The sequence below is a fragment of the Lepidochelys kempii genome, chromosome 19 (genome assembly GCF_965140265.1).
Source record: "Lepidochelys kempii isolate rLepKem1 chromosome 19, rLepKem1.hap2, whole genome shotgun sequence".
In the NCBI taxonomy this organism is placed as follows: Eukaryota; Metazoa; Chordata; order Testudines; family Cheloniidae; genus Lepidochelys; species Lepidochelys kempii.
The window spans coordinates 6,658,064-6,680,825 of NC_133274.1; the positions used below are offsets into that span (position 1 = coordinate 6,658,064).

General features: G+C 47.3%; 1 protein-coding gene and 1 non-coding gene across 2 annotated transcripts; one reads left to right on the top strand and one right to left on the bottom strand.

The window, feature by feature from the left end:
* Positions 1 to 450: 450 nt before the first annotated feature.
* HDAC1 (histone deacetylase 1) lies at positions 451 to 20,953 on the bottom strand. The gene is made up of 14 exons (XM_073317247.1): positions 20,825 to 20,953; positions 15,305 to 15,417; positions 14,650 to 14,767; positions 11,023 to 11,097; positions 9,081 to 9,219; positions 8,301 to 8,442; positions 6,508 to 6,600; positions 6,103 to 6,211; positions 5,779 to 5,919; positions 5,192 to 5,300; positions 4,938 to 5,068; positions 4,179 to 4,325; positions 2,448 to 2,496; positions 451 to 2,061 (listed from the first exon to the last, which is right to left on the bottom strand). The coding sequence occupies exons 1-14, from the start codon at positions 20,871 to 20,873 to the stop codon at positions 2,034 to 2,036; spliced, it is 1,443 nt and encodes a 480-aa protein (XP_073173348.1). The 5' UTR covers positions 20,874 to 20,953; the 3' UTR covers positions 451 to 2,033.
* On the top strand, positions 9,770 to 9,841 carry TRNAQ-CUG (transfer RNA glutamine (anticodon CUG)). Its single transcript has one exon. It is a non-coding gene; the product is annotated as a tRNA-Gln (tRNA).
* Positions 20,954 to 22,762: the final 1,809 nt, after the last annotated feature.

Consider the following 22,762-nt stretch of genomic DNA (forward strand, 5'->3'; position numbering starts at 1 on the left):
AGGTGCACACCCCGGTTGCAATGAGGATAGTGCAGCATGAGAACAGCAAAAAGAAATGCCTCTCTAGTGCTCAGCGTAAAATGTAAGGCACGGGGATACCATGGCAAACAGACCAAGCCATTCATCAAAGGGGCATCTGGAGAATTAAGATACCTTAAACATTTTTTTTTTAAAGTTGAAAGGAAGGTAAGGCCCTTACAGAGGCCTGTAAATGAAATGAGCAAAAGTAAGCATCAGTAAATTCAGTCCTGCTATAAATACATTGGCTTCAAAAGATGAATACAGGTCAGTTTTCTTACCAATAGGAGTAGAGGACACACTAAGCAATCACCCAAAGCCTCTAATTTCAATGGCTACGTTTTTCAACGGTGATCTACGCTATTTTGTGATCAACAAAACAAGTAGACCCCCTCCCTCCCTTGACCACAAAGAGTAACAATTCACACCACCTTAGAAATGTCATTTTTATTACAAAGATTTTCAAAATTCAAAATAAAAAGCATCTTTTAAAAAACCACAATATATTTCCCCCCCCCAGACACACAGATACAGTGATCTCTCTCACTTCACAAAAATGTAAAAAAGCAGGAGGAGCCGCAGTCAGCTTCAAGAGACTAGACATGGTGGAAAAGAAGAGTACTTAAAAAAATAAAACATTTAAAAATAAACCTAAGTTAGCAGCATTACTGGAGTTGAACCCATCAGCAGCGCTCAGTGGGAGGTACAGATATGCTAGTGGACAGAGGTATCCCCCTGAGAAAACAGCAAGTGAAAGCTGCCTGCAGAACTTCTGGGAGGCTGGAGCTCAGTGAAGTATTTCACAGAAAGCTCATCCAATGATTAGTCATGAGAAGTGAGATGCAAGGTAAAGGCCAGTTCTGATCTCAAGCGACAGTTAGGGAGTGCTGCTGTTCCATTACGAAGACAGCAGCTTAAGTTGCAGGTTCAAAGGGTTCCCCACAGTTACTGGCCTGGACAACAAGGAGAAAGGTCCTATCCAAAAACATTTGTGCTTCACATCAGATGAGAATTTTCAGCAAGTGCCAAATTGACAAGCGGTTTCAGCCAGGCTCTTTGCAGTCTGGTCTTTAGCTGACTTGGGATTTCTGTAGTGGTTTCAGTCTAGGACCTAGATCAGCACTCAGAATGCATATTATGTGATCACGGGTAGCTGAATGGGGAAAAAGCAGGAGGACAATGGGCAGTAATGCATTTCCCCCCCCACATAGGGATTTTGGTATATGAAGAAAAATATTCCTTTGAGCCCTTCTCTCTTGTATGAGATGTATAATGCTGCCACACTAACTTCACTTAAAAGGATCCACTTTAGAAAGTTTTATTTAAAAACACCAGCTACCTGGTAGTTTTCATTTTGTGCTATACAGATCTATACCTTAGAGCAGGGCACCTTGGGCTGATACACCAGGGAACTTTACATATTTACTTTCAAACTGCCTCAACTCCTTCCACAAATCCACTGCATATAGCCAACTGTATTCAAGAACTGCACTATTTGACCCTGAGAACTGGCATCAGCTTGCAGTTACTTACTATGGTGTAATTGGACCAAAGACCATAGGAGCAGTTTCTCTCACAGGCATAAGGTGGGAACTCAAAGTTCTCCCACAAAGTTTCATGGCCATATTTCCACCTGACCTGAAAGTCAGACACTATTTCTACTTTAAAAACAAAATTAAAAAAATCCATATTCTCCAAGGGGTTATTTCAAAGAGAAGGTAGAGGGGAGGAAAATGATTTAAAAAAAAAAAAAACACACCAAAGAGGCAGTGGAAGGCAAGAGTGAAACTTCCCTGTCACTAATTCTGAGTAGTGCAGGTCTGTCTACTCAGAATCCTCCCCATCTGCTCTCCACGGAATGCAGCAAGGAATAATTTACAGTTCTTAAGTCATTTATATATTTATATAGAAATATATACAGAAACATATAAAATATAAATCCTGTGGAATGGGAGGCTACCAGAGAAGCAAACTTATAACTATGTAATGAAAGGTATTGTCCAGCTGCAGTCATCCTAGGCCGATTTAGTCTCTTCCTTTACCCTGTAGAGCCAAGAGTGGAGAGCGTGGGTTAAGCAACTGACAAGGAAGAATTAAATTGTGATCAAGTGTAGCAAAATAGTGGAGTAGCATGTTAAAGACTTTACCCTTAGGTCCTGTCCTAACAAATGCACTAACATCTGCCCTTATCTTCCACACAATGCAACATATTTTTAAGCACTTCTCTAGCACCTTTCATCCAAGGACCTCAAAGTGCTTTACCAAAAGAGGGCCTTGGGTATTATCTATAATTTACAGATGGAGAAACTCAGATACAGGCACCTACAGGGAGCACCTAGAAAACCATCCTGCTCAACTCGCAGGCACCTAAGTCACATTGCATCCTAAAGTGGGGAGGGGAACATCCATAAGGCAGAAGTAGGTCTCACCCTTTGGGTTCTGCTTTCTCCTCTTTGGCTTTTTCCTCTTCTTTCTCATCTAGAAAAGAAAAACCCCAAATAGCAAAGAGGCAGAGAAATAGCAAACACTCACCAGCCCCACCTGGCAGAATCAGACACCGGTCAGGGAGGTCCGATTACATTAGAAATCACTGGTGAGGCAGTCATTTTCAAAGTTACCTTAGAAAAGCGAACAGATAATGCCAGCTACTCTGTATGTGTGGGGCAGAGTTTGGAAACCGGGGAACCCTTCAGGTATCCACATTTGAAGCCATAGTCTGGTGCAGCAACCTGTTTTGAGCCACTTGTGGCACCCTGAAGCTCTGTTTTCTATTGTCCTCCAATCAGAGTCATAAATCTTCACAGTAAGTACAGCAGTTGTCCCAGCAACAACAACAGACCAGACCAGCAGAGACTCAGACAGCTTGTGTTTGAGGTCAACTAAGCTGCAGAATGTTTTTGGGTGGCAGTGACAAAAGATTTTTGCAAATCTGGCAACAGGCTGGATTATACCAGATCTCAGGGAGCCCGCAATGATACAGCTCAGGTTGTAGCCTTTATGTAGTTGTTCTGAGGAGTCCCCTAACAGTCACATCATTCTAAGCGTGTTACATGCGTATTTATCTTTGGAACAGGTTAGAACGGTCAGTGGCTCAGGCTGCATTTGCTGACATGTGGCCTGTGGTTTGTTAAAGATAGATTAGCCACTGATTCACAGCTCTACACTCACTCTACCAATGAAGAGAACTGTCGCCAATGCCTTGTTGATGAAATAGAGACACTCGGAGGGCCCCACTGCGGCAAGCCAGTGCAAAGGTAATTAGGCAAGTGGCTAGACACTATGGTATTCTGAAGGAGTTTGGGGTTACGAAGCCCATAACCCCAAGGAACCAGACAACTCAGATGTTTATTCCTCCCCTTCCCAAAATACCTAAAGCCTCACACTGAAGCTTTAGCAGAGGGATGATCATTATTAGGCCAGTTGGAGCAGAACGATGAGGGCAATAGCACAGAAGTATCAGACATTGTCTCAAAGCCCAAGGAATACTTTGGTTTTCCATCTTAGTGGTAATTGTTGGGATGGTGACACAAGGACAGAATTTAACAGTTGTCAGACCAGAGCTGACCTTGGTAAACCCACCTAAAACCAGAATCTGAGAGTAGAGTCTTTTTCGCCTTGGAAAAGAAGAAAATTCCCCAGCCTGGGTGAAATTAGAGCACTCATGGAGAGTACACAAGTCAGTCAGTGCTTAAAATGCGAGGGTGGGGACGGTTAGAAGAGGTCACAAACCTGGCAACATTTGTTGTCGTTTGTTTTAATTAAGCCAGGTTGCACTTGAAGCACTGTCTTATCAAAGCAGCTGCCCCAGATTATGAGACCCCCCACACCAACACGCTCTTTCCAGATGCGTTAAGCACTGTGGTCAGTCCCATGTGTCACTGGGGTGTTTCTACTAAACTCCTGTTCTCTATTAGCCTGCCATGCAACCCGGGTTTAAAATTTGGCAGCTCCTTCAAGGTTCCCATTGATAGTGGAGTGGTTCAAACGTCATCTCTCTCACTCCCACATATCAATTGTCAGCAATCTAGAAGATGAACCGCAGAAACGTTAACTTCTGCAACAGACACAGCTTTATTCATCCCTCACATTACAGAGTCCTGCATATAGGACCGGCTCTTGGGAGCAGTCCGACATACTGCTAGTTCCAGTTTTACACCTACCTTTCTTCTCCTCCTCCTCCTTATCATCTTCTGCTTTTACACGCTTTGACTTCTTAAAATTGGCAACATTTTTGCGACCACCTTCCCCTTCATCTTCAGAGTCTGAGAATTCTTCATCACAGGCTATTCTCTTGTCAGCAGAGCGCACTGAGAGCAAAGAGGGAGAAGCTACCTCAGTCACACTGGAGTCTTTTTCCCAGGGGTCCGTAAGGCAGTAAACATATTTAGGAAGGTACATGTGCACACATGGAATGCTCTACAGTGCCAAGAAACTTTACTACTGTGCAGAAATACAACAATCCTACTGGAGTCACAGCTTAGCCAACTACCTGCAGCAGCCAAGGTCAGTTTCGGAGATCTCTCAGTGTAACACGTATATGCGCCTTGGATTAAGTTTACAGCAGGATGTCTAGAGCTGCCAGCACAAACAGGTTAACTAACTTCACACTGGGAAAACCTGACTCCAGACCCAAAGGGCATAAGACAGTCTGGATATAAGCTAGTGTTTTCACAACTAATGGGCGACTTTTGCTAGAACAGCGGGAGCCTGTCTTCTGGCAGCATAAACGGATGTTACAACTTCCAGTGTTTTGTCAGTCATTTCCCCCCAGGAGGCTTTGGCAATCGTTCGAGCTCTAATATTAAAATGTAGATTCTTTTGTTAAGGAAGTTATCTAGCAATAGCACTGCGTCACCAACGGAAGGTTCAGCAGCTCCGTGATCACGCAAGGCAACCTATGCCCACAGCTGGGCACCTACTTGAAATGCGTTTGTCAGGATCCTCTTCATCTTCATCTCCGCTGTCCTCCTGCACAGCATCCTCAGGAATTGGCTGCATCTGGACACCAGGGGCATGAGGGAGCATGCGTAGATTCTCAAATAGCCGCTGCCTACAACCAGCAAAAAAACAAACAAACCAAAAACCCCACACGCTGGTGATCTAAAAAGCATCATCAGAAACAAGCCCCCAGTGTAAGGGACCAATCTCACTAGGAGTAACAGACAACACTTACTTAATCTTCTCAAGATACTCATTGGTGTTCTGGTTGGTCATGTTCGAAGGACTGATGTGGAGCTTAAAGTCTGGTCCAAAGTATTCAAAATAGTCATTATATGGAAGCTCTGCACAAAGATTAGAACACAGAATAACCTTGATTGGTTACAGGTCTGGTATCGAAATAGCAAATATCACATGAGCTTCAATGTGCTATGAGAATAAATGGAACATTTCCTTTTGGGGGTGACTGGAGCTCTCCTGGGATGCTCAGAAAAACATAACTTTGTGACAGTGGGGCCAAAGACTATTCGCTGCTTTAACCCCATGGTGCCCACAACAGGCCTTTTAGTTTCAATGAGATGGCAGGACACCCCAACCATTGTGTGGTGTAGGGGAAAAACGGTTTCTCAGGAGGTACTAGAGGACTAGAACACCCCACATATGCAGCGGCAGCTCAGAGAACTCAAACGCAATAAAAGTCAGCAGCTAGTGAAGTGTTCAGGGTACTTCACAGGTCTCCTACACCTACTCAGAGCAATTTAATTTCCCCCAAGCTCTATTACTAGACACCCATCCTCTCAATACAACACACGATAGCCTTACCATTTGGAATTTCCGTGTCCAAAGCCACAGCAGTCTCATAAGTCCAGCATCTAGCCACGTTGCGGATTGTGTAGCCACCCCCTCCTAGCATCAGCATAGGCAAGTTAAAACTCTTTACGAACTCCACACACTTGGCATGACCTGCAGCACAGGGAACAGGAGAAAGTTCACAGCCTCACTAGGTAACTGGACAGTAAGCTTTTCAACACAGTGATTACATCAACCACACAGGTGCCACCACAGATACTGTATTTTACATGTCTGAGCTTTCCTCAAGGCCACCCCCCTGGTTTGACTGCTTTGCTAGAAGCAGTGTGCTCTTACCTTTGATGGTCAGATTAAAACAGCCCAATCTGTCCCCTGACAGAGAATCCGATCCACACTGTAAGGCAACTGCACTAGGCTGGAACGTCTCCATCACTTTAGATATCACCTGGACAAGAAATCCGTTGTTACACACTCCCGTGGGACGATGCCATAGCAACACAATGAAATCCATGTCAGCAGCTGACATGGAGATATTCCCTGATGCCTCAATGGCTGTTGCCTCCCTCCCGTATTGGTGACATTGAAGCTCTCACAGGTAAGAATCTGCAAGTGACTGGCTGTAATTGTCAAGTAGAAATAAACACTAGGGAATCTTACAGCACAGGATTGCAGCTCCCCTCATCAGAGCGTCACTAGAAAAAGACAAAGCAGCATACCAGACTCACTCAGAAAAAAGCTTACCGGCTTAAATATCGCCTCATAGGATTCATCGTCAATTCCATCCCGGAGAGGATAGTTGACAGCATAATACTTGCCTTTGCCTGCACCAATATCCTATTAGAGTGAGACAGGAAAGACCACAGGGTCACCAGAGAACAAACACCAACATACACGTGCCAACGCAGAAAAGGAAAGTCTGGGATTCCACCAGGTTTATCAGAATCCAAGCCAAGGCACTTGGGGACAAATTCAGTCTTGGCATAAATGAGAACGATTCCAGTGACTTCAACAGAGGATTAGCTGTGGAGTAAGTGGGTACATTTGGCCTTTGCATTCAACTAATCAATCTAGACATAACGTAGCTAACGGAGAGTAATGCGAGGTTAGAGTCAAGATAGGGGGTAAAACAGCACCTTGGAATTCTACTGAAACAACAGCCCTTGCCTCAGCATCTAGTCAAACATTCAACTGAGTCAAACTGGAGTCACAAGGTCTATGTAACTTGGGCCTCATTGAGAAGGTCATTAAAAAGTCCAAACAGGTGGGCTTTGTATTGCCCCCAGTTACAAGCCAATAGCAGATTTAAAGGAAACAGGTTCCACAAGCAAGGATGCTCTACTGAGAATACTTTACTGCTTGCCCGAGAAAGTTCAATCCCAGGAACAGACATGAAGAGCATCTTGCTGTGATATGATACATGGGAAGGAACAATCCCTAGTGACATCTACTGTCTCACTCTGGGCCTGTGAGTTCTCAGTTGCACATTCTGCTAGTAAAAACTGTGCATCGTGCAGATCCAGTAGCGCTGCAGAAAAGCCAGATTTTATTCTTTCCTGCATCAAGGACAGGGGAAAACTGGCCATCAAGATTCCTGTTCCAGACTCCACACTGTTGGCAATGACGTACAGAGCCAAATGTGAATCAGGCCACGGTCCGATACCAGCCTGAGCCTGCAGTATTGACAGAGGAATCTTGGAAGAGTCTAGTTTTGCTTTTTAAAAACAATTAAATATCTTCTATCTACAGAGCACACCACCACACCAAAGCATTTGAGAAAAAAAAATCATTTCACTCACTGCTGCAGCGTGGCCGCTTGTAGGATCAAATGTGGCAGCTAGCTACAAGTACATATCACCGCATAACTTAGGACAGGCAGTGACAACACTACACCCACCTAAAACTCAAGGGGGAATTTAGGTCAGAACGCCATTACCCTAACTGGCATCAGACCATGACCCTAGGGTTAACATCCCTACCTCTTGAGAAGAGCACGGCATTGTCAATGACCATAAGCAGGCAGGACCCCAGTTGTCTCTCATTTGAGACACAGCACCTCCAGATAACCATTTCCCAGCACGGGCCATTAGGCTCAGCACCAACTCAGAGGGAGGAATGCCACCATCAGTATCACTTCCGCAGCACAAGGTGCTCCTTTGTCGGTCTCCCATTCAAGTACTGGCATGACCAGACCATGTATAACTTGTGAGATCAAAGCAATAGGGCCACCAGGGGAACATGGAAGTCAGTCTGCCAATAAATATGGCCCACCAAGATGTTCAGAGTCCCACACTATGAAGCTGTAGAGTAACTGACATCTGATGTCTGGGCATTGTTACTATATAAGACTAAGCACCCGCTCAAAGAACAAAAGTTAACTGTCACACACATTTCCCATTAAACAAAGGCTGCTATTTTGAGAGAGTCCATCTAAACCAGTGAACACAGAAACAGCGTTTTAGTGAAATTAGTTGGACAGTGAATAGATGGAACAAATCAAATTCTAGGGGAAGTTTCTACTAAGCCTCCATTCTCACCCGCAGATCCCCTGTTCCTGGGAAGTATTCTCCGTACTTATGAAAGGATGCAGTCATGACACGGTCTGTGGTGTAAAAGGCTTCCTCCACGCCATCTCCATGGTGAATATCAATGTCAATATACAGCACCCTCTGGTGGTACCTAGAATCAGAAGGGAGTCAAAATGCTGCATTTCTTCAGAATGGAAACGGTCTTCACCAGCAGAGTAAATGAGAGGAGAGCAAAGACTGTGGTGCTAACCCCTATGCTGTATGGTTACCAACTTGCTGTCTCTCTCTCTTGGAGTCTCTAAGCAAAACCGATGCAGAGCACGGACATTTGCCTTGAACTGGTCGGCAGCGGAACAGAATCACCAAGGAAACCGAAGTGGCTCTTGCTGCAGCACCTGATCGCTGATCAATTCAGTTTACACAAACTCAACCCGTGACTTGCACATTTTACCTCCAAGCCTCCTACTTGGAGCTGCCTCATGACAAAAGCTGCCAGGATGGTAACAATCACGACACGTTACAGGAGTGCCACTTTTGTGCGCCAAGGAAGAAGCACCAAAGAGTGATCATGCAATGCCTCCAGGCCTTTCATCTACTGCATCATACCATAAGTACAGCAACCCCTGCTGAAGAGAGGGCACTGTATCCAAAAAAGATGTCTGATTAAGCCCTCCCAAGAAAAGACACAGCTAACAAGGTAACAAAAAAGAGCAAATTGGGAAGAAAGTGGTAAGGACTCAAAATGCATCAGAACAGACAAACAAAATGGATAAGAAGTACTGCACATACTTTAATAGCTCCAAGATGGCTAACACAATGTCGTTGACATAACAGAAGCCAGAAGCCTCCGATTTCTTGGCGTGGTGAAGGCCTCCTGCCCAATTCACAGCAATATCTGTCTGTTGCTTGTTCAGCTTCACAGCGCTGGCTGCAGGGAGAAGAATTGCAGAACGTTAGCATGAAAGACAGAATGGAGCCCTAACACACAGAGGCCGCCTGCCCTGTGGGGTCACGTGTGTCATTCCATATGCCTGTGTGTGTGTATAACAATACAAATATCAAAGATTTAAACACTGGATTTCTCATACAAACCGGTAAGGCAGAAGACTCTCAGCTAAGGGGGGACACTACACTGATCTCTCTTCTACAGAGATACTACAGTAATGTAAACCAATTAAGCATCTATTTTTGCAGTACAGTCTTGGTCCCGTTTCACACCAGTAGTTCAGAACATAAATGGGGAGCCTGGTTTGAAAACAGGTCCACAGCCCGCTAGCTCTTGCTAGCTTGAGTCACAGTTAAAGTACAGTTTAGTTTTATTTATCAGTTTCCTAAAGATAAACCTTTCATGGATAGCTTTATCTCACACACACAGTTAGCTTTGTTTAGTCCTTTGTATAGATAACTAGGCAAAGGGATCCCCCACAAACCTTACAGCTTGCACACAATTCCACTATGTGGTTCCGTTTGGTTCAGATGGTTCCATGGTGTAATGGTTAGCACTCTGGACTCTGAATCCAGTAATCTGAGTTCAAATCTCAGTGGAATCTAGAATTTTTTGCCAGAAGCTGGGAATGGGCAACAGAGGATGGATCACTTGGTGATTACCTGTTCTGTTCATTCCTTCAGGGGCACCTGGCATTGACCACTATACAAAGACAGGATACTGGGCTAGGTGGACCTTTGGTCTGACCCAGTATGGCCGTTCTTATGTTCACAGACTTCAGTGCAACTTTGCATGGGTCTAAGGGTCAACACAGATGAATCCTTTTGTAGGGTCAGAGCCTTAGTGATAAGAGACTGGAATAGCTACTTCAGATGTATCTGTCAGCTGGACAAGCATATGTTTATCTTTTTAGTTTTTGAGTGTAGTCAGACTTTATATTTCAGAAAATAAGGATATCTATCAGTCTGTAGTAAGCCTCAAAGCTTTTAAGCATGTGCACAGTAAAAGTCTCTCAATGCTGCATTACTCTATGGCAAAAACTCACTAATAAGGATGCCATTTTATTTTAAATGATACAGATTTTAGAGAGTTTATTGAAATCTTCCTGCTTTTGTTTTTCCTTCTTATCAAAAAAAGAGACCAGTGGATTTCATTTTGTAAAACAAAACACCTGCTCTGAGGCTGAGGTTACACAGCCCTGGAACAAGTTTTTATAAAAAGCAAGATATCTTTAAATAAACCAAGGTTTCAACAACAAAGATAGCTAGCTTTATTGAAACAAAGTCATTCACGAGGCTTTCATTCCATACACAGGTTTCAGAGTAGCAGCCGTGTTAGTCTGTATTCGCAAAAAGAAAAGGAGTACTTGTGGCACCTTAGAGACTAACCAATTTATTTGAGCATAAGCTTTCGTGAGCATCCGATGAAGTGAGCTGTAGCTCACGAAAGCTTATGCTCAAATAAATTGGTTAGTCTCTAAGGTGCCACAAGTACTCCTTTTCTTATTCCATACGCAGAAATTCCTCAACATGACCACTTAAGTGATCTTTGGATGAGAGAATATGGCTCATATTGAAGAGCCAGACCTTACATATAGTCATAAAGCATTCTCAACCACCGACCAATCTCATTCCAATGCATCGGGACTTGAGAATGATCACAACATGTCAGCCCAGTTATTTTAAGGAATCTAGAAACGTCTCTAACATCACATTTCTTTTCTGACAGAGCGACATTATGGACATTCTCCTAAAAAGAGAAAGCATCTAGGATTCTTGTGCTTACCAACAGAGCCTCCTGCAGACAGCTGACAAAATTCAAACAACCCATCAAACACCGGGCAATCTTCCCCAACATTGACTTGAAAAAGAAAGAAAATGTTTGCATGACAAGCCTGCATACAAGAGGCAAAGTTTATGATGTAAATCTAACTTAAGGTCATAAACAGACTCAATAGAGCATCAAATATCTTAGCCTTGTTTATGTAATTTACATGTATATAATAAATAAAATGTTCAGTGAGAAGTAGACACTCATCCCTTCACTAAAGACGTCATTGTATCAGTCATCAGTTGTTGCAACCTTCCCTTCAGTCTTTGCTCAGCCCACTGCCATCACTGTGACAGCTTGCAGGAAATGACAGAACCTGCACTTAAGGTTGTAAAAGCTCTCTGTTGGTACAGAGAGATGCTATAAGTACAAGTCCACCGCTGCTCTTTGAGAGACACTAAAGAATGAAACCAGCATTTCACATGCACTGTGGATCTACACAAGAGTTGCACCACCTAGTGGAATAAACTATAATAAAACCCAATTGTCAGTCAATTGTGTTAGAAAGTGAGTCGTGACACTATTAATTTAAAAATCACATGTTGCAAACAGGTCTCCTTCAGTGTTACTAACATCACCTTAGATTATCAAGACTGAACATTTCAAAAGTTCAGTTTGATTCTCATGAGGTAAGCTGTTCATTTACTTTGCGCATTTCATATCTTGGATTAAAAAAAAAAAACACCAATTTGTCTTCTAGGTTCTCAAACCTGAAGCATGTTTGGGTTGGAAACACTGCAGGGAAATCATTTATTTCCATATAATTTTTTCTATTAGAAATGTTTACATGATTTTTTAAAAGTTTCATTGGGCCTATGTTTTGCAAAACCTGTTTTTACAAAAATCTGTATGGTGTAACAAAATTGAGCAGAACTTTTCCCTTTGTACTTAGAGGCAGGACCAGTCAAGCCTGAATCTTCCCAGCATGAGAAATGCTGCCTTCATTCAATTCCTCGCCTCCAAAAAGGCTAGCGAAAAATCATGTTTGGAGACCGAACAGATGAATGAGAAAGTTTAAGTAGTTTCCAGATTTAAATGGAACTAATTTCTTATGGACTGTACAAATCAGGAAAGTCCAAATTAAGTGTTCCAATTTGTACAACTGTTCCAGTGGGGTATGGTAAGTAGCAGTGGTTGAATAGTTCCCTCATCAGAGATGTGTGGGAATCTATTCCCAGCAAGTGGGGAGGTCTGTTATCAGTTGCTGCAGAATGTAAGCTTCCCATTGCAACAAATTAAATTTCTAGCCCTTATGGCTGCAGTATAATCTTCTTGAGTCTTCAGACAGAGTGTATCGATGGACTGAGATTAGAGAGACCGTTTAGCATCATTGCTACCATTCAGAACCTTGTGGGCTGCAGCAAAAAGGACAATATTTGACAGTGTGACTCTGCTTCTGCTTGGCAAAGATATGACCCTCTGTATAAGCAGAAGCAAATGGTGGAGTTATTCATTCATATGGAGACCTTTTCTCGCAAAGCCCTTCAAAGCAGCCAGGAGATCAAGCCTTTTACAGCAATATGTGGCTCTGGACGGGGAATAGAAAAAGTTCTCTCTCATTTCCAACAGCTAGAGCAAGGTCAAGAGCTTCATATGTATGATAAGCCCACTAGTCAGAGCCCAATATAATACTACCTAGCTCTTATATGGCACTTTTCCTCAAAAGACCTCAGAACACTTTACAAAGGGGGTCAGTATCATTATCTCCATTGTATAGATGGGAAAACTGAGGCACAGAGTGGCAAAGTGACTTGCCCGAGGTCACCCAGCAAACCAGTGGCAGAGCCAGGAATAGAACACAGGTGTCCCAGTCCAGTGCCCTACCCATTAGGCCATTCTGCCACTCTTATCAAAGATGGGAGTCCCCAGGATAGCACCCCTATGGAAATCCCAGCACCCACTCCTTTCTCAACAGCTAAGAACAGAAAGGAGACTAGGCTCTTCACCAGGGACTGGCCTTGCACTTGGGTGGTGGGGCCCCATCACCTCCATCTTTAATCTCTATTTCTGGCTCATAGGATTAGTCCTCTGACTAGGTGGTGGTGGACATATTTTGCAAGCCCTGTTAAGGAGGGGACATTGGACTGAATTGTGAATTGGCTTTTGTCTCACCTCCATATGTACTGAAAAATTTTCACATTTAATTTCCTTAAAGTAAAACCCTTCCTTGGAAGTACAGTACAGAAAATGCCAAGCTGACCAGAGGGAGACCAGTGTGGGGGTTTATGAACCATTCCAGTCTCAGCGGTAAGCAGTTAGGTTTGTGTAAATATGTACTTTAGTATGTTAAGGCATATTATTTACCCCAGGAAGTACTTTGGTACACATTACACATATTACTCATTCCTTTAGTCGTTGCACTCATGTGCCTAAATACTGTGTGCATTTTGGCTCACAATAGTTTAAAACTGCATATAATTCACCCTCTAGACCATAAATCTTTCAACAGGGGATTACATACACACTTCATAAAAATAAGCCCCATGGGCCAACAATTCTACAGATTTCAGGAATGAAGAGAGTGCACACAACCAATATAGTGTTTTAGGGAACTCCTAGCAATTGTATTTGTCCAAATCAGCCAGAAACTATAGTTCATTATCTATTAATTGTTGAAAAATGTTAGCACAGAGCTGCAGAAAGTCTGAAAAGGTATTTAAGATTTCTATAACATGAAAGCTGCAAAAGATTTTTTCCACATGGAGGGTGGTGGGAAATCTATGCATCTGAGGATATTCTAAGGCCAGAAAGAACTTTAGTCATTTAGTCCAACATCCTGCATAATACAGATGAAGTTGCCTGTCAGGTACGACATCAGAATGGAAACTAACACCACTTTCAGCACAGAGGGCCTGGTCCTGAAAGCTCTCAGTGCACAGAACTTCAGCTGAAGTCCATTTGAATTCAGGGCTTGCAGGATCTAAATCTTGGTCAGAACAGAACAGATTGTGAAGCTGGAATTTAAGCAGCCAGATTTCTTGATGCTGACTGATAAATATCACAGAATATTTTATACTCGTAAGGAATGAATTCTCAGATCTCTAGAAATAGCCCCAAAAGGAACACAGTTACCAACAACATATCCCCTATTGCAATAGGAAATAGTGACACTGGTGTTCCCAGATCATGAAAATATTACACAGATCTCTGCATATCTACCATACAACAGTACTCCTGCTTCAAAAAAACAACCCATCCTCCCAATATCTGGGAAAGGTGGTCCCCAGAACGTCCCCATTATTAACAACTCCAGAATCTTATGTTACAAGTTGCTTATGCAGAATACCTATTGTACAGGTATGTCCACGCTGTTCCATTTATAAGCTAGAAAAGAAGATGAAAGCTTCCACCAACCTCAAGATCAAAGGTGTTAGGGACAGAACCACAATGGAGGAAAACAGTGTAGAAGTCTGACAAAAAATAATAATCTAATTGGTTAGGTGAACATGGAAAAAAAAAAGAAAAAAAAAAGTTTCATAAGATTCTCCCTCCTCTTTTGACAATGAGCTCAAAGAGCTAACCAGGGTTCTCAGGACTAAAGCAATTCAGGTTAGAAGCTGCAACACCATACGCATAGCTTACATCTCTGCATCTGCTTGCTGTACTCAGACATGTTATCAGGGCGAATAGATCTCAGAAATTTAATATAGTCATCACTATGATACTTGGTCATTTCTTCCGCATTTGCTTTGTGGGGGCGCTGCAAGGAGAGAACAAAACAAGGTTTATTTGACATATATTCCTTCTCCCTCTCTAATGCCTGCCTCCAATCCCAAATTTACTCTCAAGAATAGCAGCAGCTAAAGCCAGTGCTATTAAAGCAAAAATAAATCTACTTTCGAAGGGGAAGAGGAATGTTATGATAGGAGACTGGAGCTTTTTACTATATGCCTAGGCATAGGAAACAGTCAAGGTACAGGGAGAAAAACATTTCCCATTTTTATATATAGATTACCTGATCTTTGGAACAAAACAAGGAACACCCCGCTAAACACAGGAGCGGTGGAAGTCTTAAATTCAACAATCTCTTTAAATTAACTTCACCTGGACGTTGGTCATTCCCCAGGAATATTTTCCAACTGTTTTTCCTCCATCTTGCTTCTCCAGAAGTTCCCAATAAAACACATGAGAGTCTGCAAGACCCTGTTCCATTGCAATAGTGACAGCATGGGAAGCGGGTCAAGCCCCCTCCATACAAGCTTCCTACTTCTCTCTCCATGTCCGGGCCTATACTTACATAGATCTCCATTTTTCTGTAAAGGCCGTAGTTCAGCAGTAGGTTGTGGGTCATTCGGATCCTGTGGGGTTTCATTGGATGGCCCTGGCCATAATAGTAGTTTCCAACATCCCCTGAGAGTGATAAGCATTTGGTTATAGTGGAAAAGAACATTTTCTCCTCTGAGCAACATCACTGCAGAGGAAGATGACAGGAGTCACCTCTAGTTAAGTCCCATCTGACCTTTATTTTGTCATTTTCTCTTTTCTACAGCAATATGTATGCTTGTCATGTTCCCCCCCCCCCCCCCCAGATTTATACCAACTCTATCAGAGTCTCATGGAAGACTGGATAATTGAGGTCTTGGAAAACCGAGGAAGTTTTCAGTGCAGTTAACAGATGTTGAGGAACATGACACTGTTGCAAATCATTGAGGTTTGGTTAATCAAGTTTGTACCATACATGGAAAGATCCCACCATGTACAAAAGCTAAAATGAAAAGGCTGCAGCTTCTGTGGGACAAGAACAGCACTGACAGGCATTACACATAACTGTCCCTTAGTGCCATCATCTCCCAAAATTAGAAACCTTCTAGAGTCACCTCCATATGGTTAGGGTCAATTTTCACTGCTGTATTTAATGAAGGTACACGTTTCCTTGAGAAACTACTGTATAGCCTAAGTTTTGGTCTGGAGCCAGGAACTCTCAAGTTCTAACGCCAGCTCAGACAATGTCTTGTCTAATAGCCTCAGACAAATCACTTGGACTCTCTGCCTTGGCTTCCTCATCTGTAAAATGGCAATAATGTTTCCTAACTCGCAGGGGCAGCTGTGTGTGTGTGTTGTGATGCTAAGACAGTTAAGGCTTGCAATGCACTTTGAAGATAAACGAAATCCTAGTATCTTATGGCCCCAATTATTTTAATTCATCCGTCCTTACCAGCCTGTGCATCCAGGCCTATCCTATCGGTAACTCACACTCAACATTGACACACACACACAAAAAAAAGTTAACTAGTTTCACAACCTCAAACCATCCTAGGAGGTGAGAGCGCCAACCTCGCCTGGCAGGTGACTCAGTTGAGAGTACATAATGTTTTGTCAGAGATCTCAACATTCACGAGTAATTTGCACTGCTCCCGCAGCCAGCAGAGACTGAAACCTTTTCTAAAACCACAGTTTCCACTGGTGGAATTTAACTCTGCTTGAAAGTGGGGTAGCCTGCAGCTTTCCTGGTCTACAACAGAACTCTGTACTGGTGCAGCAATACCAATGCTGAAAATTAGGTTAATTCCAAGCATTAACAAGGCCTGAAAGAACCACAGAGGAAGCCGAAGAGCCTAGCTAGGTAATCATCTGGCAGCCAGCACCTTCTGAATACCGAACTAACAACAGCCCAGGAGAGAATGGTCACTTGTCTTCTACCCTCCAATGAAATGCAGTGGGCAACTCACAAGTGATTTGAACTGAGCAGTCTATATGGAGGTTTATTTTGCTAAACAAAGTTATTTACCGGCTCTCTTTTTATAAGCAGTGGGGATATCTTTGCAGCCTCTAGGGTATGTCTACACGGCAAAAAAGGCATGTTCTTAATTTGGGTTAGCTAAATTAGGTTAAAATAGCAGTGAAGACATGGCATCTGTGCTTTTAAGTTGGGTTAAGGGCTCAAGTTAAAGCCTACGGGGAGCCTGGGGCTGAATTTGAGCTAACCTGAGTTGCCGTACATTCACTGTTCTTTTAACCCAAACTACCTAACTCAGATTAAACTAAATTAAGAGCACCCCCACTTTTTTTTTTTTTTTGGCGCTGTGTAGACATACCCAAAGATGCTATTACAAGCTGGACTCTACCAGCATCCTAGTCTATGTATATACCGATTAAAAAAAAGTTTTATCATCACTAACAGGCATCACCTATCCCGCTGTAAGAACACATTGGGAGACAAAGCACTATAGTTTTACTGTTAGATCAAGCATAGGCAGGCGGTGGGGGAGCGAGAGTTCTGACCTTGCAGCTACCTTGTGATAAAAACTACAAGTGCCTTTCCCCACTTCAGATTTTACAGCAATAAAACTAACGCATGTTAGTTATCCGCTGTAAAAAAAAACAAAACCAAAACAAACACCACCTTTCTGTCCATGACTACAAAGCCCTAGTTTATCACTGATGACCCATGCATGAGTACAAGTGTGAAAATTGTGCATCTCCAGACCCAAGGGGCACTGTGGACCCTCAGACAGAGCTTTCATTCGCCATCTGACAGTCACGGACGTAGGTACGGCATTCCCACAACTATCACCACCAGAGACCAGTATTTCCCGGAACTCTGAAGGATGCATCCAAAACCTCAGGGCATTAATGTGGCACTAACAGGTCACAAATACTTTGATTTTACGTCTAATGTGCACAGATCAGCTGTGGATATTAGAAGGATGAAAGTCAGACTTGCAATATCACGGCAACTGGCCTAATCTAAGGTCCCAATCCAGCAACAAGTTTTGCAGGGGTCAACCCACATCTAGCACTGTGCGCATGCAGGGGTAGATCTCATATTGGAACAAGGGCCTAATGTTGCAAGTTACTGTACTGAAGAGATAAAAGTCCCTGATATATAGCTGATGGAGCAGAGCACTTAAATAAACCATACTAAAATGCCTAAATGATCACTAAAAGCACCTTCTAACCCCACAATAAAACGTCTAATAGTTATTTTGCCACAAGGATTAAAAATATTATGATAAACATTATGATTACACAACATCTTTCATGAAGGAAGATCACAACCTGCAAGAGATCATTTCATCCATCACTGAAACACACACCCTGCTGGCAAGGAACACAGCAGCAAGTGTGGAACGGCAAACAGCAGTTATGTGACTGTAATTTCCCCCACTGAACTACAGGGGAAGAAAGGGAGGCAGAGCAGAATTACCCAGGTTGCAATTTGGGCAGGGCACCAGGGGCTAACACCCAACATTTGGGGAAGTGTCATGGAATAATTCAATAAACACAAAGCATCACCCCCCCATACCCAGTACCTACACTCACAATCCAGCCAAGCATATGCCTGGTGTTAAGCAATACCCCTGGCTACAGAGCCTCCCCAACTAAAACCAAGCAGCTGTTCTGAAGAGAGACAGAAAGAAAAAGGTCTGATTGATATTACCACTATAGATCCGAAAAAGTTTTCAAAAGCATCAAGGAACAGCCCCCTTCGCTAGCGCCGCCTCCCCCACAGGCCCTTCCCCAGCACCCCATCTGGACTTCCTCCCCCGCAGGTCCTTCCCCAGTGCCCAGCCATCCTCATCCTCACACCCCCACCTCTTCCCCCCCCCCACAGGCCCTTCCCCACCTCTTCCTCAACCCTCCCTTCCCGGCAGGCCCTTTCCCAGCCCCCCCTCCTCCTCACCCCCGCTCCGCCGGCTCCCCTCCAGCCCCCCCGTACTCCTCCTCTTCCTCCTCACCCCTCTTCCGGCCCCTCCCCTCCTCACCCCCCCGCCGGCCCCTCCCCTCCAGCCCCCCCTCCTCCTCCTCCCCCCCCCCCGCCGGCTCCCCTCCTCCTCCTCCTCCTCCCCCCCCCTCCGCCGGCTCCCCTCCTCCTCCTCCTCCCCCCCCCCCCGCCGGCTCCCCTCCTCCTCCTCCTCCTCCTCTCCCCCCCCTCCGCCGGCTCCCCTCCTCCTCCTCCTCCTCCCCTCCCCCCCCTCCGCCGGCTCCCCTCCTCCTCCTCCCCCCCCCTCCGCCGGCTCCCCTCCCCCTCCTCCTCCCCCCCCTCCGCCGGCTCCCCTCCCCCTCCTCCTCCTCCTCCCCCCCCCTCCGCCTCCTCCTCCGCCGGCTCCCCTCCTCCTCCTCCTCCTCCTCCCCCCCCCTCCGCCGGCTCCCCTCCTCCTCCTCCTCCTCCTCCCCCCCCCTCCGCCGGCTCCCCTCCTCCTCCTCCTCCTCCTCCGCCGGCTCCCCTCCTCCTCCTCCTCCTCCTCCGCCGGCTCCCCTCCTCCTCCTCCTCCTCCTCCGCCGGCTCCCCTCCTCCTCCTCCTCCTCCTCCGCCGGCTCCCCTCCTCCTCCTCCTCCTCCTCCGCCGGCTCCCCTCCTCCTCCTCCTCCTCCTCCGCCGGCTCCCCTCCTCCTCCTCCTCCGCCGGCTCCCCTCCTCCTCACCCCCCCCTCCGCCGGCTCCCCTCCTCCTCACCCCCCCCTCCGCCGGCTCCCCTCCTCCTCACCCCCCCCTCCGCCGGCTCCCCTCCTCCTCACCCCCCCCTCCGCCGGCTCCCCTCCTCCTCACCCCCCCCTCCGCCGGCTCCCCTCCTCCTCACCCCCCCCTCCGCCGGCTCCCCTCCTCCTCCTCCTCCTCCTCCTCACCCCCCCCTCCGCCGGCTCCCCTCCTCCTCCTCCTCCTCCTCCTCACCCCCCCCTCCGCCGGCTCCCCTCCTCCTCCTCCTCCTCCTCCTCACCCCCCCCTCCGCCGGCTCCCCTCCTCCTCCTCCTCCTCCTCCTCACCCCCCCCTCCGCCGGCTCCCCTCCTCCTCCTCCTCCTCCTCCTCACCCCCCCCTCCGCCGGCTCCCCTCCTCCTCCTCCTCCTCCTCCTCACCCCCCCCTCCGCCGGCTCCCCTCCTCCTCCTCCTCCTCCTCCTCACCCCCCCCTCCGCCGGCTCCCCTCCTCCTCCTCCTCCTCCTCCTCCTCACCCCCCCCTCCGCCGGCTCCCCTCCTCCTCCTCCTCCTCCTCCTCACCCCCCCCTCCGCCGGCTCCCCTCCTCCTCCTCCTCCTCCTCCTCACCCCCCCCTCCGCCGGCTCCCCTCCTCCTCCTCCTCCTCACCCCCCCCTCCGCCGGCTCCCCTCCTCCTCCTCCTCCTCACCCCCCCCTCCGCCGGCTCCCCTCCTCCTCCTCCTCCTCACCCCCCCCTCCGCCGGCTCCCCTCCTCCTCCTCCTCCTCCTCCTCACCCCCCCCTCCGCCGGCTCCCCTCCTCCTCCTCCTCCTCACCCCCCCCTCCGCCGGCTCCCCTCCTCCTCCTCCTCCTCCTCACCCCCCCCTCCGCCGGCTCCCCTCCTCCTCCTCCTCCTCCTCACCCCCCCCTCCGCCGGCTCCCCTCCTCCTCCTCCTCAACCCCCCTCCAGCCCCCTCCCCTCCTCACCCCCTCTCCTCCTCCTCCTCCTCACCCCCCCTCCGCCGGCTCCCCACCTCCTCCTCCTCACCCCCCCCTCCAGCCCCCCGTCCTCCTCCTCACCCCCCACCCCCTCTCCTCCTCACCCCCCTCCGCTGGCTCCCTTCCAGCCCCCCCCCGGCTCGGCTCCCCCCCACACCCCCCCTCCAGCTCGGCTCCCCTCCCGCCCCCTCTCCCCTCCTCCAGCTCCCCTCCCCTCCTCACCCCCCCCTCCGCCGGCTCCCCTCCAGCCCCCCGTCCTCCTCCTCTTCCTCACCCCCCTCCGCGGGCCCCCTCCTCTTCCCTCCCCCCACAGGCCCTTCCCCAGCGCCCCCTGTCTCCCCCCCGCCCAAAGTCTCCTGCTTTCGCTTCACCGCCCCCCAGCGAGGACCGGCCCGGGGCTCTCACCGTCATAGTAGTAACAGACTTTCCGCTTGGTCCCCTGTGTCAGCGCCATTTTCCTGCCTCCCGACCGCACCAAACCCTCCCGCAGCGCAACCGAACGCGCCCCGAGGGCCAAGCACCCCGCGAGCAGGTCCTCCCGCCCCCGCGGGGCAGCAGACCTATCGGGGAGTGGCTTGGACCCACTTCCCTCGGAGAAGCCAATGAGAAGTCAGATAGGGCGGGGCGGTAGGATTAGCAGGGTAGGTAGAGCGCAAGTGTTCCTGGACTGTACCATTCCCAGAGAAGGGAGAAAAAAGGAGGAACGGGTTGGCAGGACTGTACCACTTCCGAAGAATGGGGCTATGTTCAGACAGGAGTTTACCATTCCGGGGGGGGGGGGGAGGTAAGGGGAAAGTACCATTCCTCAGAGAATGGGGGGGAAATCACACAGGCATGTGCTATTCCCAGGAGAGGACTCGGGGCTGACGGGGCTGAACCATTCTCACAGAAGAGGTGATCTGGGCAGCTTAGGGCTAAACCACTTGACACTTGCTGCCACGACATCACGTGCCACATGGCTGTCCCCACAGTGCCATTGGATCCCTCGCTAGTGCCGGCCCGCAGTGCGCTGCCCAGAGTGTGGACGCGCCCGCGGGCCTGGCTGGAGCCCGGTGGGGCAGGGCTACCATGGGATGGGGGGGGGGGGGGTAGCAGTAGTCCCAGAATGCACTGGGGCCACCATGCCTACAGGGGAACTGGCTGGGTGGGGGGGCACGATGTGTCTGCCCCAGACTGGGGCTTTTTGTCTTACATAGAGCGACTGTACCTCTCCTTCCCCGCTCCCGAAAAAGAGTGTCCTGATTTTTCACCCTTCATGGTCCATTCCTACCACATCCATTTTTGTAAATTTCACAGTCATGGCATTTTAAAAATCTTGAATGGCATGGTTCCAGACATTTAAATCTTAAATTTCCCGGTGTTGTAACAAAGCATGAATATATACTTTAAAACAGCAAAGTATAAACGTGTAAAGCCCTTGTGTCAGCTTTCCTCAAACTGGGGGTCTCAACCCAAGGGCGGGGTTGCAAGGCTATTGCGGGGAGGAGAGTCACCGTACTGCCATCTTTGCATCTGTGCTGCCTTCAGAGCTGGGTGGCTAGAGAGCATCTGTCCGGGTGCCCAGCTCTGAAGGCAGTGCAGAAATAAGGCTGGCAGTATCGCAATGCCCCACCCACAACAGCCTTGTAGTTCCTTTTGGGTCAAGACCCCAGTTTGAGAAACGCTGTATACTTTTGTATACTTTTCCCCTATAGTACAGTATATAGGGTAAAAGTCCACAAAACACCAGATTTCCCCGTCCTTGACACGTTTTTCATGGCCGTGAATTTGATAGGGCCCTAGTCACATCACAGACCCAGATCCCTCACCTAGGGACTCCCTGACAGGTGTCACCCTTGCTCCCCCGCATGCCAGTTGTGACAAGTTCCTGCTATATCCTTGCAAGACTTAGTTCTATTAAGTTTATGTTTTATCGTGGGCTAGAACTGTATGTAAACTCTCTAGGGGGAATGTGACGTGTGAAACCGGGGAGTTCAGAAGACTATATTGAAAATGGGCTGGACAAGTGTGGACAGTTGGGACAATACATTTCCTGGGAATACCTAGGGAAAGGTTAATGCAAATTCCCCAACTCTGGTTATGCAAAACCCCAGCCTTTTACGCCCTAAGGAGAGGGAGAGTGTCTGCTGATTACCTGTTGCAGAAGGCCAAGATCAAAGACATGAGTGGTATACAGAAACAGCTGATCTGCCCAGCCTGGGTTCTGGTTCTGGATCTTTGTTGGATATGAACTTGTAACCACAGGAAAAAACCAGTTGTGGATTTTGAAGGACTGACGCCTACCAGAGTCCTAGGTAGGAGTTGGGGGGTGACCTCTGGTAAGCTTTCTAGCATGCATGCAGG